Source organism: Manduca sexta, chromosome 23 (genome assembly GCF_014839805.1).
Source record: "Manduca sexta isolate Smith_Timp_Sample1 chromosome 23, JHU_Msex_v1.0, whole genome shotgun sequence".
Taxonomy (NCBI): domain Eukaryota; kingdom Metazoa; phylum Arthropoda; class Insecta; order Lepidoptera; family Sphingidae; genus Manduca; species Manduca sexta.
In genome coordinates, this window is record NC_051137.1 from 1404989 (window position 1) to 1423158 (window position 18170).

General features: G+C 38.5%; 2 protein-coding genes across 2 annotated transcripts in view; one reads left to right on the forward strand and one right to left on the reverse strand.

The window, feature by feature from the left end:
- The window catches only part of LOC115443171 (transmembrane protein KIAA1109 homolog), a 44372-nt gene extending 44330 nt beyond the window's left edge, over nt 1-42 (reverse strand). Inside the window, 1 exon segment of the mRNA XM_037441714.1 lies at nt 29-42. Within this exon segment, the coding sequence (XP_037297611.1) occupies nt 29-42 (14 nt within the window).
- LOC115443557 (cilia- and flagella-associated protein 43) lies at nt 25-17837 on the forward strand. Its single transcript, XM_030169014.2, is given in 33 exon segments — nt 25-377; nt 987-1150; nt 1474-1572; nt 2112-2274; nt 3115-3238; nt 3240-3326; nt 3666-3794; nt 4286-4470; nt 4795-4897; nt 5560-5637; nt 5640-5810; nt 6226-6361; nt 6876-7039; nt 7516-7669; nt 7953-8171; nt 8429-8640; nt 8870-9016; nt 9267-9427; nt 9727-9940; nt 10218-10338; nt 10526-10644; nt 11001-11168; nt 11514-11687; nt 12211-12338; nt 12711-12905; nt 13890-14015; nt 14343-14448; nt 14873-15031; nt 15636-15749; nt 16047-16190; nt 16526-16678; nt 16886-17022; nt 17317-17837. Coding segments are annotated over 33 exon segments (4755 nt in total). The 5' UTR covers nt 25-318; the 3' UTR covers nt 17459-17837.
- Nucleotides 17838-18170: the final 333 nt, after the last annotated feature.

Genomic DNA, 18170 nt, shown 5'->3' on the forward strand with positions numbered 1-18170 from the left:
ACAACACAACAAAGAACAGATTTTTCACCGAATACTTACCATAATCAATTTATGTACTTACCTAATAAAATATGCAATTTAACATTTTTTGTATCCTGTTTGAATACAGGATTCTAACACTAATTATTCATAATTTTATTGTAACGCGGAATCTCATTATTTAAAGACTGGTTGCTAAGCATAACATCTATTTTGTTTATTAAATAATAATGACGGCTAATAATAAGTAGTATTCGGTGAATTTTCATATATATTATAATTCTCTTTGAATTAAATCAATACGTAATTCTATTTCATTAGATTTATGCTAATTAAAAAATGACGGAGGAGAAGTCAGAAACTTTAAGCAACGATAAAACTTACGATCCGAAAGTGAGGTAGGTAATTATGAAAATAACAAATTCTACAATTAATTTGTTTATTATTTACTTACTTGATTAGATGTACCTTTGTTTATTAGTAGGTAATTTATACTTGTACCCTCTTTTTAAGTCCTACCTAGCCTACGCTGTGAAAATTAAAATTTCCCAACGGTTTATGATAAGCAAACCTATGCCTTAGTCGTTATTGCTCTTCATTTCAACAAGGAGTTATGGAATGGTTATCTCAGTTGTTTGGACTTTGGTCCTTAGGTGTCGAGTTTTCGCTATTGGAATGCAGCTCATAACTCTTGTTTTCTTACTATTTACACTAAAAAGAGACTAAGAAAAATTATTATATTTAGTTTCTGTTGTAAGTTTACTTATGATTTGTGAAATTAAAACCCTTATATCTAAGAAAGCAAATCAACAATCAACATTTTTCCCATCGAAATCAAATTGTCATTTATATAATTATTTATTACCTATGTAAGATCCCTAACGCTACTTAGTTCATTTTATACGAAGAGTAAAACCTGCATATCTATGAACACAATACAACGCACAATTGAATCTTCGACTCAATAATCAAACACTTCTTTCTATAAACTTCAAAACTTCTTTTAGATGGGTGATACCGCAGCGTTTGGATTTCATGACGTTCATCGGCAAGGACGTCCTCGCAGTCGCCCATGATATTTACATCGTGTTTTTGAATTTGAAGACGCACGTTGAACATGTGTATGTCGCCAATGACGTCACAAGGGGTGACGGTGTTGATGTTGTTGCAGGTACGTGAAGGCATGCTCCTGAATTATATTCCTTTATTATTGCATCCGGCAAAGAAACCAATCCTACCGCCTACAAATGTGCATCTACCCACAAATCCAAAAGAATTTGTAAGGATGCGCTGCCGGCCGAAAGCGGTTGTTGGATTTTTTTCAGTAGTAATATGATGGTATTATTCTTACCCTTGAAAATGGGCGTAGGAGATGAATATCATATATTCTTTCTGTTTCCTCCGAAAGTGAAGGGAAGAATGAGATGTTTCTTTAGCGTGTTATTCGTTAAAGTTAAGTAAGTGCGTAATTGGATCGGAGTCTTCGTTTTGCAGGACATAGAACAAACCTGTTCGCGTTTGCCGAGAAAGTGAAGAATGCGCGAATATTTATCGTCACTTACCCATCGTTCAATATTATCACGGAATTAAAAGGTAATAAATTGAATCATCTTTAGACTATAAGAACTAAAATACTATTTTCTATGCATAATGCATCATAAAAAGGCCGCCTCTGATCTACGATTGTTGTCGCAGCAATATAATGGAAAATTGACTACCTCGGCGGCCTAGTTATAATTGTACACGATACGAGTACGACTACTGGCGCTGAGGTACTGGGTTCAAACCCAGGTCGACCCAAAATAATGACTGGGTTTTTCCATCTTAAAAATAACTCAGTTGCAGATCGGAGTTAAGTTCCGGTCATGCCGAATCGACGTCTCACCGAACTGTGATAGTGCACCTGTGTATTGAGCACACGCTTATGCATTACAATATCTCCTGCATCTCCTGATCTCAATCAACAATCTGATCCCGAGACTGAACCAATCAAAATAACTCATTTGTGAGCATGTCATAAAAACCTTTATTTTGATTAGTCCATTTTCGAGATAGATCGAAAAACGCCATTGTAATCATTTATTGAAAATAACGGTTAATTTGTCCGGTACAACAAATTATAATATCCTCAGATACTGACGTGAACAGATACAAAGGCCTGTGCCTCATGGAGTGCGACCTGGTGGCGGGGTTCAGTGGTTTCCCGGACTACTTGATATCTGTGTGGAATTGGCGAACCAAGCAGCGGCTCATCTCTCTACCTACTGGAGTTATACGACGCAGTCAGATTTATATGTGAGTTTTGGATTTGTGTTGATGCACAACGACCACCATACACAAGGTGTTAAAACCCGCCATAGTGGCCCAATTAAGTGAATCGCGTTCAGAGATCAGCCTGTGTACATCCGGTTTCAACAGGCCGGCATAATTATGTCGACTGCCAAGTGGCAATCATTTTTCGTCAGTCAACATTCTATTGGAACCCACTCCACTTACCATCAGATGCAGTGGGGTCACTGAAAAATATTTCAAATATTTAAGACTAGCAAAATTGTAAACAATAAACTGCAGAATGATAAGGAATGGAAACATAAGGAATGTTCACGGGAATGTTAGACATCGACATAAAAATGGTTTTCAGTTTTTATCACAATTTTTTATAATATTTTACTTTTCTCCCGACGTTTCGAAGAGTTTGCAGCCTTCATGGTCACAGACCGGATTGGTGTTAGTCGTATGTAAAGTGAAAGTTACAACATCAACCTACATTTTACAATAATTAAAATATGTAGGTAGACAATATAAAAAAACTGTGTGATGTATGTTTGATTTCGATGAAATATAAACTGCTGTCTTACCTACTTTCATGGTACAGCTTATGTTTCTTTGTTATTGAATGGAAATAAATTTATAATCTCGGTATTGATAAAATATAAACCATTCTCGCAGAATCATTACTTACTCATGAAGTTTTTAAAAGCCCGTTACTTTCTTTTTTTACATCTTATACTCATATACCTATAGGTCGTCGTGTACGGCTGAGAACTTCTTCGCTTAAGAAATCACGTTTTAGTTTAGCTTTGGGAAATTTGTGGACTGCTACAGCACTAAAAGTGTGATTATCTTGCTCTTTAGGGCAAGCCGCTCCCACATGTTAATCTGCGAGTGTTGGGGCGAGGGTCTGATTGTGTGGGAAGTGGCGCAGTGCTACAAGAAGTGCTTCATGCTGAAGCGGCCCAAGGAAGAGAAGACGGGTTGGGGAGGTGTCGGTGCCGCCGCTCGTCGGCGTCTGTTGGAGCAATGAGGGGCAGCTGTACGCTATTGATCCTAGTGGGAATTTGTATGGTGTAGGTATTGATGCATTAATAACAAGTGCTGTTCAAGATTCATACAACAAAACTGACTTATGAAATAATTGTTATGCTTATGAGATTTAAGAAAAAAAAATAGGTACATACAAGCTAGGAAAATTCCTATCAATTTGGGAGTATTTTAGTGATCATCAAATGTTGACAAATCAGCCTAGAGTCTGGAATTTGTACCCAAATATGGCGATAGGCTCGCTCCCCATCAAATCATAGGACAATACTGCCTGTGTCTACCCCTACGGCGACAACAAGCGTGTATTTGTTCAATGACCAATCCTGGACAATTGCAAATGATTTGCCCATTCGATGCTCACCCAGGTCCTCTCGGACGGCATCGGCATGGTAACCCAGCTCGAATGGTCTGAAGAGCGGAAGGGTACACGCAAGCCGAGCGTCTGCACCTTTGGCAATGGGATGCTGTTGCACGGACCTGATAATTGTCTGCGGGTGAGTTTGATCAGTATTTTTCTAAGAGGTGTCACTGTAATCACCATTGTAGTGGATTATAGTAATAATGGTAAATTGGGATATATATAAATACAGTTCGCGTATTCTGCCCTCGCATGGACACCTAAATAGCGTATCAGGACTCCAAAATCCATAGTTTAAAGTGCCCTTATATGTAGATGAGACGGTGTAATTGCTCGATAATCAACTTCATAGGAACGCTAGTTACAAATCAACAGAGAGAGAGTTTCTAGGATATAAAAATTTGGTGTAGGTACAGTTGCCGCATCTCGCAATCGCAAATACTAAGATCTACTAAAATAGTCAATTACGAATGCTTCCAAATATTGCTTACAGGTTTAATAATCAAAATCCCTCATGAGATTCAAAATTCTAGAATTCAAAAAAAAATATAGAGCCCATTTTATTTTATAAGTAAGATTTTAAAATCATAATTTTTTACTAAACTAATCTGTTATCTCTCTCAACAGTCACTAAAGAAATCCGGGAGCACATGGAAGGTGGTGTTCACGTTCATCCCTCACGACGACGTGGTGCGCCTCCTGTCCAACTCCACCAACGACGTGGCCGCCATGTGGACCAGCAGCGGGTTGGTGTACAGGATCACAGGAGACGAGGACAAGGTCCACGTCAACCTGTTCACTCACAAACAGAGGTAAGGGGGGAAATGAGGTAATAATATTTATTTATATTTGAATGCTTATTGTTTTCTTCGACTTTTTGAGATAACCTTTTCATCATTTGAATCGTTGGAACTTTTTATATATGTTTAATTATGAAACATACAAGATATACAGTATAAAAATAGGCTATTTTTCTTTACAAGACGTATGTCATTAAAGTATCCACTAATAGCAAAGTAATAAAAATTAAACAGTACAATAGATTGGTAGTTAGTAGTAAAAGTTACCGGTTATAATTGAATTTGATGGTTGATAATATTATTCTTGCAGAATGTCATACAAATTATTTATTTCAGGAATATAACAAAGGTCCAGATGATAGCGCCCGACTATACCCACCTGGCGACAATTGACGATTCAGGAGTTCTGTGTATCTACGAAATATTATCCACAAAATTGGTAATAAGTACATTATTGTTTGATCTAAATACTTAAGGAAATAAAAATAAATATTGGGATTGCTATCAGCATCAGAATAATTTATCGTGAAGTTGTTTTGAAACAATACTTTGTAATTCAAGTTGTTGAATGGTGTTTCTACTGTTTGTGAGCGGTCGTATCGCTTACCATCAGGCGAACGGCAAAGTCATTATCATTTAAAGCAATAAACAAAAAAAAGTTAATTTGATTGCTCGTTTGTTGGGAAATGGCACAACTGCAAGATCAGCTGTGAAAATAAAAACATGATGAACGGGAAATGTTCTTACGAAAGATACCTTAAAATGCACAATAAATACTTACTACAGGTGTTATACTACTTACTTACCCCCTTATTCATAGACGTTTTTTATCTAAGGACGGAGTAAAGCTGTGATAACAAGTCTGTTTCTCAGTGCTGACGGCATGGCAGCCTTCGCAGTGCGTAGACATAGGGCCGTTGTGATTACCTAATATTGAGATACAACAATATTAGCCAATCACAAAGGCCCTGTGTCTGAAACAGGCTTGTTATCACAGCTTTACTCCGTCCTTAGATGAAAAACGTTTATGAATAAGGGGGTTATTCTTAACGCTCTCTTTACTATGATACCTACAGAAAAAAAATCTTTTTTTTGTTTCAGGTACTCGTCAAGTTCGTAGAAGGCGAGGACATATCGTTCCAAGCGAGCCCGATGGACCCATTGCTCATCGTGTACGGTGGAGGGTGGACACGAACTACGGCATGGCCCTATTCACGTACAGCCCCGAGGGTCTGGAGAAGGTCGGCAGCGTGTGCCTCACCAACCAGATAGTGTCTGAAGTGGTGTTCTCACCCACCGGACGGGAGCTGGTGGCGGCCGCCATGTCTGCTGGGCACATTTTTATTTACAAAGTAAGTTCTGACTTTCAGGTACTTTGTAATTTGTTGCAGACATGGCCGCCGAAAGGGAGGTAGATGCAGGTGCACCCCCCTACCCAGAAATATATCACGAAAAATGTAAGTCAGTGAATGAATCTGCAACAATGGGAACTAACGACCACAGAGCTTTTATTATGATAAAGCATTTTGCGGCGCCTATGCCTACAGATGTGACGGGATTTACATGGTCATGATTTTTTAGTACAAAGTATTGGTTAATAGCAACTTTTATACGACCGACTGGTCCGATATAGATCTTCCGACGTCACTTTATATAAAGCCTACTGACGAAAGCCAATCTAGTCATGAAGTGTCAGAATAATAGTTTTCGTACAATGTGCAACATTAATTCCGGCATAATTTCTTTATCAATAAGTCAATCCCTTAGTTGTCGGAAGATTACAAGTTGACGCTGGTGCGTTACACGGAGCTGGGCCGCGGGCTGGCGGACTGCTTCCTCATGAGGGTCGGAGACGCCATGCGCAGCTTCAGCCTCGTGCTCTTCTCCGACAAGTATGCTATTGGTGAGGAATTGCACGAGAATTTCATTAACAAATTAAATAAAATTCCTAATAATCAGAGCACGAGTAATAATACATGTATGGTACACTAGTGGCGAAGAATGATATTTTACGAACGGGAGCCCGGCCCAACATATAGGTACCGATTAATATTTATTAGTGCCGTCTATAAAACCTCTTGATGATAATTAGATTAAATTTTACATAAATTGTGAGAGGAAAGCAGGAATCGGGTTATATGGAACCATTGCCACTGTTGCACACGTAATCAAAGATTAGATAATATCAGAAGATGTAATTAGGGTGGTTTGAGTAATCAGCTCTTGCCCGGCCAAATTAAATTGTGCGTATTTTTTATCCTTAGCTTTTCAGGGCAACATCATGACTATGAATTAAATAAAAGCTGCATAATTTTTCATAACCACCATATCTAAGCTCACTTTCCTGCACAACGTTATCCTGATCAAATTTAAACTAACTACCTACCTACCCATTTTGACATAAAATCCTCCAACAGGCGAGAGGATAATCTGCATAAACGCTGAATCTGGTAAAGACAACAAGTTCGCGGGCAAGATGCAGGGTCCATACCAGAAGCTGTTGCCTCTCAGCACCAAGGACACCATGCTCGCCATTCCACACCTCAGCAAGCAGTTCCACGTGCTCAAACTGTCTGGGGATGTGAGTCAATTCAAATAATCTATACATATAAAACAAAGTCGCCTTTTTTGTGTCTGGTCTGTATGTTATTGATATTCTCAAAATCTACTGAACGGATTTTTATTAAATTTAGTATGGAGATAGTTTAAGACCCTGGGAAGGTTATAGGTCACTTTCTATCCTGGAAACATATATATAGCGGAAAACTCCTTCAGGCGAGCGAAGTCGCGTGCAAAAGCTAGTAATTCTATAATTATCTTCATATCGAATGGTTACTGACTTGGGGTCTATTGTAATCAATGGATTCGAAAGTTCCGTTTAATATTAAAGCAGCGTAAAATTTTACTTTGATTGCTACTTAACATCATCAAAAACTATCAACAGAGATAACGATATAATCGATAATAACATTAATATCGTCATCATTAATCGATAGCGTCATCACCCATAATATGAGCATTGAGTTATTAATACCTACGAAGAGACTTTCATTATAGAAAGGCGTAACAGTTTCTGTGAAAATGGGTCCGATAATAGATTCTGGACACGACATCAAGAGTTTCATGGGGTTCCTCAACTTCGGCGCATTACTCACGTATGGATATGATGGAACCATTATATTTAGGCAGCCTGACGCTCCGGAAGAATATGGTAAATACTAATTTATTAGGTTCATTATATGCGATGGTAAAAATGCAACACTTTCATGTCCTCCCTACTATTTTGGAAACTACTTTTCAAACTGGCGGTAGGGAATTCTATTACGTTCAAATAAATTGTTTTATTTTATTTCAGTAATAGGTTTCCTTAATTTTCCCTAGAGATATACACACACAATTATTCCTACATTATTACTATGCAAATGGTTACTTACCACTTGCTGTTTTACTGATTCTTCTGCAAAGAAAATCAGCGAACTAAATAATAATTTCAGAGCTGAAGTTAATCACGAGCCACCGTTATGAGAGCGGCATACGTAACGCACTAGTAGATGCTCACAACACGTGCATACTGCACCTCGGCAGAAACCGAACCCTCGCCTGCGCGTTGCTGCACGCTCACACTGAACCCGGCGACCCTGCGCATGCGCCGATAGATATCAACCTCTTTGATGAGAAAGTGCATACCGTTACTATTATTGGAGAGAAAGATAGTAAGTAGAGTTTAGTAGGACGTTGAGATGTTCATCTTGAGTTGATTGTGATTGTCCCAAAGACAGAATGCGTAGGCATTACTAACTTTAGCTATTGCAGTGCTTAATCTAGATTCTAATTACCTTATATGGTACATGTACTTACAATTTTGAAATAGAGCCTTTCTCACATAAAAACACAAAATGAAAATTCCGTAGGTGACCTAGAATACTACCACTATGGTAATTTGAAAACAAAATAACTTTTGGTTCATCAGAAAATTACCTAGATTTGCAAGAAGACAAGAAGGTTCATGAAGAAGCAATGGACTACAAGCGACAGCGGGACGAGGTGGTTAAAACGTTCGAGAGTATTCAGAACAAGTTGGTGGAGCTGCTAGAGGAGAACCTGGTGGAGGTGCCTCTCCACCAACTCTCACTGGCCGAGTTCAACTTACATCAAGAGCATAAGAAGGAGAGGCTGAAGCAGGTATGGCCGCATATGTAATGTAGTCGTAGCTATGTTACATAAAAAAAAGAATGTAAAAAAAGAGATTCCTAGATGAGATCGAGGAATTTTTCGTGGCAGTAAGACAAAAAAGTAGAATAACGCTGATGCATACTCACTTATACAACGATACATAGAAGAAAAGAGTTTTAATGAAAAATAATCTGTGTATGGATCTAATTATAAGATTTATTCAATTTCATTCTTCTAGGCTGAGAAAGAGCGTGAAACCATACGACTAGAAACAGAAGCGCGTATCATGGCGCAAGACAAGGTGACAGCGTGGATAAAGAAGCAATGCTGGGACACCATGCTCACGCCGAGGGTCAAGCTGTTCGCCATATTCAGCCACTATCAGGTACGGGACAAATAAGTAGGTCCCGTCTTTCAGTGTTTGGTAACGTTTAGTACTGATAAAATTATTTTAATTCAGTTCTCATCAACCATGTCAAACCTCATATATAGAATTACATAGTGCTGCATAGTTCAACATACAATTTAACACGATCGTAACATGATATTGTGGGTATTGAGTGCTTGCAAATAACGAATTTTTTTTATTCTATGGAGCAATTTTTATACTCTCTGTACTTGTGTTTGTAATGCAGGTGGAAAACTACGCAGTGTTGCCAACGCAACGCGACAACTGGCCTGAACTGCAGCAGATAGAGGCGCTGCGTTCTATAGAAATGGAAAACGATGGGGACCTGTTCAAACCCTGGGAAGAGGTTTCCGAAGAAGTCGCTAGCATCTCTAAGAGTCAAACTGAGTAAGATGCAGTTCTTTCTAATAATTCTTTTATTAAATTATTTTGATGTCGTTAAGTTATCTGGAGATTTACGTGTTTTAAATCCTGTATAATTTATACGGATTCTATTTGACCATGCATAAAAGCAATTTTACCGCCGCAAGGGTTAAGGGAAGTCGGAATTCTGAACTGATCACCTAGGTAGATACTTGTCCACATTGTCCGTCGCGATGTGATATGTCGCCATTAGTTAAATAATTATTCACGTGCCCAGTGGTGCAGTAATTATAATGATCACCTCACCGTGAGTATGTGCCAAGGGAAGTGCCGGAGCCGTCGCCGTCGGCGCGCGACGTGCGGCGCAGCGCGGAGAGCGCGCTGGAGGAGGCGGCGCAGGCGCTGGAGGCAGGCGCGCAGCCGCACGCGCTGGCCGCCTCCAGCGCGCACCGCTGCGTGCCCGTGCCGCTCTACATGATCCCGCAGACCCTCGCCTTCAGCTTCCTACAGATGAACTGGCTGCAGCACATCGTCAAGGTACACTCACTGTCGCCGTAACGTACTGCTTTTACTGGTAACCGAGTGCGTGAATGCTCTCCATTATATACTTTTCATTCATGAATTAGCCTATGTATTTCCGGTTTCAAACAAGCTGGTACAATTGTATTGACTAGATCGGAGCAATCATTTCTCATCGAGACCTTACTCTACAAACCCTCAACTGCTACGAGGTTAATTAGACATTCCCGTAAAAAAAAGTTCTTGTCCAGACCTAACCTAAGTCTTTAAATTAATTTTTTTTTTAACCTTATAGCTAAACGTTCAAAACATGCGGTTGTGGTTCAACAAGCAGTTCGATGATCTCATGAATCTCAAGAAACGGGAAGTAGGGCTGGTGGAAGAGAGAAACGCTAGACTACGGTTCATTATTGAAGGTAAGTTCTAAAGCCATCTTTTGCAAATGCTGTTTTAATATTAATCCACTAAAGGTTCTCATAACCTACCATTCTCATTGAAGAAATAGATGACATAAAAAGGTAGAGTCAGTGTTAAAAGATAAGGCAATTCTTTCCTACATCATGCTTGAAAAAATATTTTGACACAAAAAATATTTATTTACAGAACTAAATAAACTATCCGATCTTCGCGGGAGCTTCCACCACCTGACCATCGAGATTAAGAACCCAGAATGGCGTCAAGAGGAACAACCGTTGAAACTGATTAAAGTGGAACCGGAAGAGGTATTTCTGTCACTCTAATCTTTACAACGTAAGAATGATGTTTTATTACTGAATTCTCTGCCGGTTTATGAGAAGAACGTTCTACATGAAGGTTAACACGGGTACCTATAATGAGACACATCTAGATGTAGCGTCCTGCAAGTGTAGTGCTATTATCACGGAATTATTGCTCTCATTTTTCTTCACTCTTCTCTCCTTCGAGGTCAGTTTTTGACTTTACATCCTTGTTCATAATAAAGTATATTTAGATACAACGCCATGCAACAGTGGTATTATTATCACTGAAGTATTGCTATAACTTTTCTCCACCCTTCTCTCCTTCGAGCTTTGACTAACAGCCTTATTCGTGTTTACAGTGCAGTATCGAGCCGTACATCAGCCCGAGCCAGATCGTGATCATCCCCCCGGACCCTGGACCCAAGGACGACTTCAGAGAGCGCGCGCTGATGGACATGATGGATGGCGTGCTGGAGAAGCTCTGGCACGAGGAGATCAAGAAGCCCATACCGATGCCGCAGTGTATGGTAAATATGACCACGATAGCCATATCCTAGTATTCCAATCAAAAGAGGGTTGTTTTGGTTATCCACAATCGACGATGAAGAATTAAGAAGACGATTAAGAAACATTTGGCAACATGTGAGAAAATGGGATTCTTCTAATATCATATAACACCTTCTCTGCTAGCTTTTTTAATTAGTCAAATAGAGTGTCATTGCTCTGAAACAATAAACTTAACACTACCAAGACCCTCGCACTACAAAGCACTACATCCCATTGTTCAGTAGCGTCTGCAGCATAGATGACAAATCTGACCATACTCACTAAGTATTTATCTTTACTCTATCAATTTATGTACTTCTACCTAGCTGGACAAAGAGCCAGAACACTTCAACGAGGACGATTTGCGTTTAGTGTTCGACTACGAGGCGAAGGTGGCGTTCAGGAACGAGGAGAGAGACAAGTACCGCAAGATGCTGCACGCGGAGTACGCCAAGCTGTCGCAGCTGTTGAACGAGAGCATCGTCAAGTTCAACCAGAAAGTATGTACAGAAATTTATTTATACACTTTAAATACAGCGACGTATAGGTATAGGCGGACTTAATGCTAAAGGCATTTACTAACAGTCGACCTTAGGGTGGTGCAGAGATAAACAAGTTGTATCTAGAAATGGTGGCATAAATAATTATATCAAATGTATAGAATATATAATAAACACCAGTCGCGTTGTGGACCTTAAATCTGGGGAAATAAAAGACGTAGATATATTGTATTGACGTAAAGGAAAAATAAATACTCATTAATTTATACTTTTTGCCAATATCTATCAGTATTTTATAAAGAAACATCATCATCATCATTCATCATGATAATAATGTAGAAACAGACAGCATTTTTAAGGAACAGCCAAGGGGAGAAATGTCGAAAATGTTGAAGAACATGTCGGTACAAAAAGCGTGTGTGTGTTATATATAGGATTGACGAAAATAATCGCAACTATAAATACTAAAAACTTTGGGTCATATTCTGCAACCACCTGATAAATACTTAATTTTATTTTTCAGGTGAAAGACATGTGGCTGACCAAACTTAAAACTGATTCGGTAATAGGACAAGAGAATTTGAGTCTGATGCGTCTGCGCAGGGTGAACCTCGATCGCGTTGAAATGGCTGAAAAATTAGAGGATATGAGGTACCTGAAAATAATAATACATTTTCGCAGGCTTGTTTAAATATTTGAACATTCATATTCATTATTACTATTACATGCTTTAGTTCTCCCACTTTCATAATAACCTTTGATTTCCGCCTTCTGATCTTTGGTCTCTGACCTCGGATCTGTAAATAACCTTAGACCTCTATCAATGACTAGAGAGCTCTAATATCCTCTGGCGCTTCTCTATTATATCTATTATACCTTTATCTTCTGGCGCTTGGCTTATAACCTTAGTTCTCTCGCCTCCGATTTTAGATCTGCGACTTCTAATCTCTATCCTCTATTTCCCCTCACCTTTAGCCCTTGGTTAAAATTATGAAAATTCCATTAATTACAAGACTTTCCCAGGGCCCAAATAGCCAAGTACGAGCGAGAGACGGCAGTACTGACGCAGGAGCAGCAAATGATCCAGGAACAGAGCGCGGACTGCCAAGCCAGCTACGAGACGCTCACCATCAAGGACAAGTACATGGAGAGGACGTTCAAGAACCACTTCGCTGATCTGTCGCCGATCATCGTCGATCAGTGTTATAAGTTTTTCAAGTGAGTAAATTTTTAGTGTAATATAACAGACTTCAAACAAGCCAGAACTAGCTAATGCAAAAGTAAAAAGTTCGTAGACTTTATTTTCATTGTTATTCAAAATTGCATCAGCCTTAAAATTTATAATCTAAATATAGGTCGATATCATAATCTAAATATATATAATCTAAGTATCGGTCAATATAGACCGAGATCTATGACAAAATATGAAATGAAAATATTATGTTTGTAAATGTAGGCGTATGCACGCTGTACACCGTTTCATAGTTTTTATAATTTTTTAGTATTATTGTTTTTTTTCGTTAATTTTTTAGTTATTGCTAAATACTTTTATGTGGATTTTCTCCGCACTTTTACGGCGATGTGCGTGTATTAGCTTATATAATTAATCAGACTTTGTATAGAAAAGACTTATTAAAAAAAATATATATTATAAAAGAATGGACAATTGATGACAAAAAATAAAGCCCGGAGTTTCTTTCTGCCTTTCTTCTTCGGGTAGTCATCGCTTAGGTAGTTAGTGAAAGGCTGGTAGGTTAGCTAGGTTAGGGCTTTTATTGTCCTCACCGGTGAGGATCGCGACGCGTTTCTCCCTTATTGCTTATTCAAAAATACATATATACATCATTTTATTTCTTCTTCCCTGCCAGCCCGAGCTGGCTTCTTTGTTTACTAGGTATATTTTTCATTTATTTTATTTTCAATATAAATTGTCTTTATTTATATAAGCTAATCTAATTAAGTAATAATTAAATGTTCTCATGTACCTTGACTTGTCATAAGTGCAACCATGTTCGCCTACGTGATGAATAAAGCATTTTTATTTTCATTTTATTTTAAAAAGATTTTAGGTACAGTAAATTTCGAAATAATAACTAATGAATTGTCAGGTGGACTAGTAGTAGTACTTTTATACTTGCTAGCATCAGTACTTAAATCAAGTAAAAAATTAAAATTCTAATGAGCCGTTAATTTTATAAACAGAAAAAGACCGAAATGGCATCAAAGGGCGACCATGATTCCAGTAGTATTGTACGATCTCGCTAATGCTGTCCTGAGTGGAGTGAGACCACCGCTGCTGCACCCCGACTGCCTCGAATTCTTCAAAGGGTAACAGTGATTTTCATTAAATAAAATTCTTAAATTCGAAGTTCCCAATTTCCACGTAGCTATAGCCAGACAAGGAAAATAAAAAATCTGCTTTGCGGGCGGGCACCTACTTTGATTTATTAAGTTCAAATTGTCATTACTAGAAACAAGTTCCATATATCACCACAATGTGGCGAGGTTTTCTTGATAATCCAACAATCATTGTCCTTTCACGATCTACTACTATTTTTATAACACGAATAAGCCATAATTATTTTAGAAATTTGATAAAAATTTTGATACCTCAATAAACTTACAAACAAAAGCTACCTAATAATCCTCTTCTAGAGTGGAACAGTTAGACTTGCTGAGCAACATGCCTCCTGTCATTGACGAAGTGTTGTGGGGCACCATGTGCAAGCTGCGGCGAGCCAAGATTGAAAATGAGATTAGAGTAAGTTCTCACCAGGCAACAGGAATATCTGTATGATCACATAACGACTTCCCGCCATTTTCAAAAAATGATCCTCAACGCTTATTTCGGCCTATCTTAAAAATGGACCAATCAGAACAAAGTTTGTTGACATGTGTACTAATGAGTCAATTTGATTGGTTCAGTCTCGGGATCGGATTGAAGATTGATATTAGGATTGTTTATTGAAAACGGCTGTAAGCAATATAGTGTATCGTGTTTAAATTGATCTTATTAAGTTTCTTCATGGGACAATTAAAGACAGGTACCTATTATCTAGATCCACCTAGAGAAAAAGTATGTATAAAAGTATACAGGCAGCCTCATATCGAAGTCCTTACAAAATGTCTTAGACTAAATCTTGAAACTTGGAATCTTTACCAAGTCCAATCATCATGGCCCACAGATGCGTGCTGTGGGCCAGGAGATGGCGTACGTGGACAGCGCCAACAACGTGTGGACTAAAGCGATACAAGCTCGTCGCAACCAACTCGCCGCCCTGCACGACATGATCACGCAGCACCGGCACGAGGTGGAGGTCACTGCCAGGAACAAAACCATACAGGTACAACAATGGAAGGCTTACAATATCGATATGAGATATTTGGTATTTGACATTTTAAAAGTTTACGTCATATGACATCAAAAACAGATAGAATCATTAAAATGCGGTAAAAAATTATCAAGTTCCTGGTAACTTAAATTGATAAGTGTCAAGAAACAGCAGAGTCGTAATGCAGGCACGTGACGTCAACTATAATTATGAGTCGTGCTAGAAAGGGATATCGCGATATCCTCACTACCTGGCCTACTCTTGCTTACTGTAATATTTGAAATGTGAATTGCTGTCGCGTTTCTTAACCAGTTTTATTGATGTTTTCACAGATATTAGCTACATTTTTATATTATTCGTTGTTCCATATAGAATAATACACAAAATCAATCTTAGGGATTTACCCTATTGTGTCAAAATGAGTAGGTGTAACTCAACCTGCTGATATCAGGATATTTTCCAGAAATTATTACACCCTTTAAGAGAATCGTGATCTGTAAAATTCCATAATATAAGTACTTTCTTTTCTCCTATTTAACTGTAAGTCTTAAGGTGGCTACTAAACAAAGCAATAAACACTTCAAAATTGATTAATCTCACGCAATCTTGTTTTTAGCTGGTGCTGCCGGCCGGTCAAGTGGAGATCACCACCACTGGCCACATCGAGGATTACGAAGATGCCACTCTCATACTGAGGGAGGATATAGAGAAGATCAACAACGTCATTTTAGTAAGCAATTTGATTTCTTTTTACACTCGTAGTACATTTAACTTTCTCTCTCTCTGTGTGTGTCGCATCTTTTATCCTGGAAAAGGTGGACAGAGGCGCAACTGTTGCAAAAACTTTTCCCCATGCTAGTTCTATTCCATATATGATGAGGGACACAAATTCCAGGCTCTGGGCTGTTATTAAACAGAAAAAATACGATATCTTTGCCTAAGCGGGGCATCGAACCCAAGACCTTAACATGAAGTATCTGAAATACAAATGAGAACATAATACTTACATGTCATGTTATATCGATAGAAAGTGGGTGACATGAAGCTGCGCATGATGCGAAAACAGATGGACTTCCGCAAGGGCATCCTGTCCAAGGAATGGGAGCATGCGCAGATGAAAATGAGGCTGAGGCACATGGAACAAGAGCTCTACTCGTACCAACGGCTCAAGGTAATCGAAAAACCATTAGTTTTTATGGACAACCTAGACACATAAAGACTTTACTATCTGCCTGTTTGGACTACCTGATAATCAATTTATATTTCCAACAAAATTAAAGACAGAGAAGCATCATCAATCAAATAGGGTCTGAAACCCGTAAGTGTGTCGCGATTCAGGATCAGTCTGTGTACATCCGATTTCAAACAGACAGACATATTTGTGTCAACTAAAGATTATCAACTCCCGTCACTCGACCCTATCTACACCCAACTCCGCCCACCATCAGTTGCAGTGTCCTTACTTTATCGTCCCAGTATAAAAAAATGATTCTGATTGGTTGATAGATACCAAAAGAGCTACAGCTGTACCTGAAGAACAAGGAGCTGGGCTACACGGACGAGCAGGACTACGTGCGAATGGAGAAGGAGATGGAAGCGTCCAAGATGTCCGTCAATAAGATACTCAACGAACAGATTCACCGCGTTGAGGAACTGGAGGTAAGAAGTCTAATCTAAAGATGAAGGCAGTCTATCACTGAAGTCTTTCGGGGATTCCTATGGTAAGTTATTTGCATCCACAATATAGTAATATGTTGACTGGAGTTGCTCAAGGAAAAAATATACTAAAGTAAGATGGAGAATCTGAAGTTATCAGGCCTAGGGCATTCTTATATTCAAATGATTTCCAAATTGAAACATTTCCAGTTGAAGCTAAATGCTCTGGAGACACAAAGCGCGCAGCTAGAGAAGTTGATCGCCAACCTTAATGTGAAGGTGTCCGAGAAGAGGTTGAACGAAGACCCGCTTGAACCCATACGAATCAGAAGGATTTTCAAGAAGAGGTCAGTATGTAATATACATCATTTGATAGGCATAGAATGAAAATAACTCGAAGATTAGTTTCCCAAGGATGATTGAAAGCAAGTCAAAATGTAAATTCTGGTGTAAAATTAATAATCAATACAGTAGACAGTTGTTTTTATTGGCATTTTTCAAAAAAAAAATGGCATAGTATTATGTATACTATCACGGGTAAATAAATCCAAGTTAGTAACACTTTCTATGTAAGATCTTCATTCACTTCATTCTTAAGATTTACAATAATGGACCTATTTTACAGAGCTACTTCTTTTCAGAATGGAGACGCTGGTGATGCGAAGCCAGTTGATTCGCGACGTGCAAGCCAACCACACCACCATAGTCCTCCTGCAGACCGAGCTGGAGTTGCTGCGGCTGAAGACTTACCCCACGCTCGCCAGCTTCAGGACTTTCAGCTAGACTTAGCAACTCCAACTCGTAACTCCAAGTAGCCAGTTTTAGCTATTGTTTAGTTTTTTATTATAAGTGATTTTAAGTTAATTTATTATGATAATGAATGTGTGTGCAATAAAGTAATTTGTTAGTTACTGTACTCTATTCTAAAAAATATTTTGCTAGTCTTATCAGTTTAAAATGTGTTAACAAAGTTCAGCTATAGCAATCATTATTCTGTGGATCTTTATTTAGTAGGTCAAGTACCTAAGTGGTTTTAAGTTAATTTACTATATTTTGTAATGTGCATGTGTGAATGTGTGTGCGATACAGTAGTTTGTGTGGGTTACTCTACTCTGATCTGAAATGGACTAAGTATTAATTGCATTAAATGTTTTCTTGTCAATTTTTTATCATTGGAACTGCATCTGACTAATGACTTTATATTTATTATAGTACTCAGCGTTAAATATTGCATTCGGTGCTCGAACTACATTACACATACAGGGCCCTTATTCTGTACGATAGTGTAAACACGTAACGCGGCCGTGTCATGTTATTTTCGAGAAATGTGCGTGGAATGGTATTCTGTAAGCCAAATTTCTATAGACCACAGTTCACAATGATGTGTTGTGTTACGTGCTTGTTACGCACTGCTAAAATAACGTGCGGAATAGAGAATAAGGCCTCTGTAGTCGGCAGTAAGCATCACATATTGATAAGAATCAGATAAACTGTT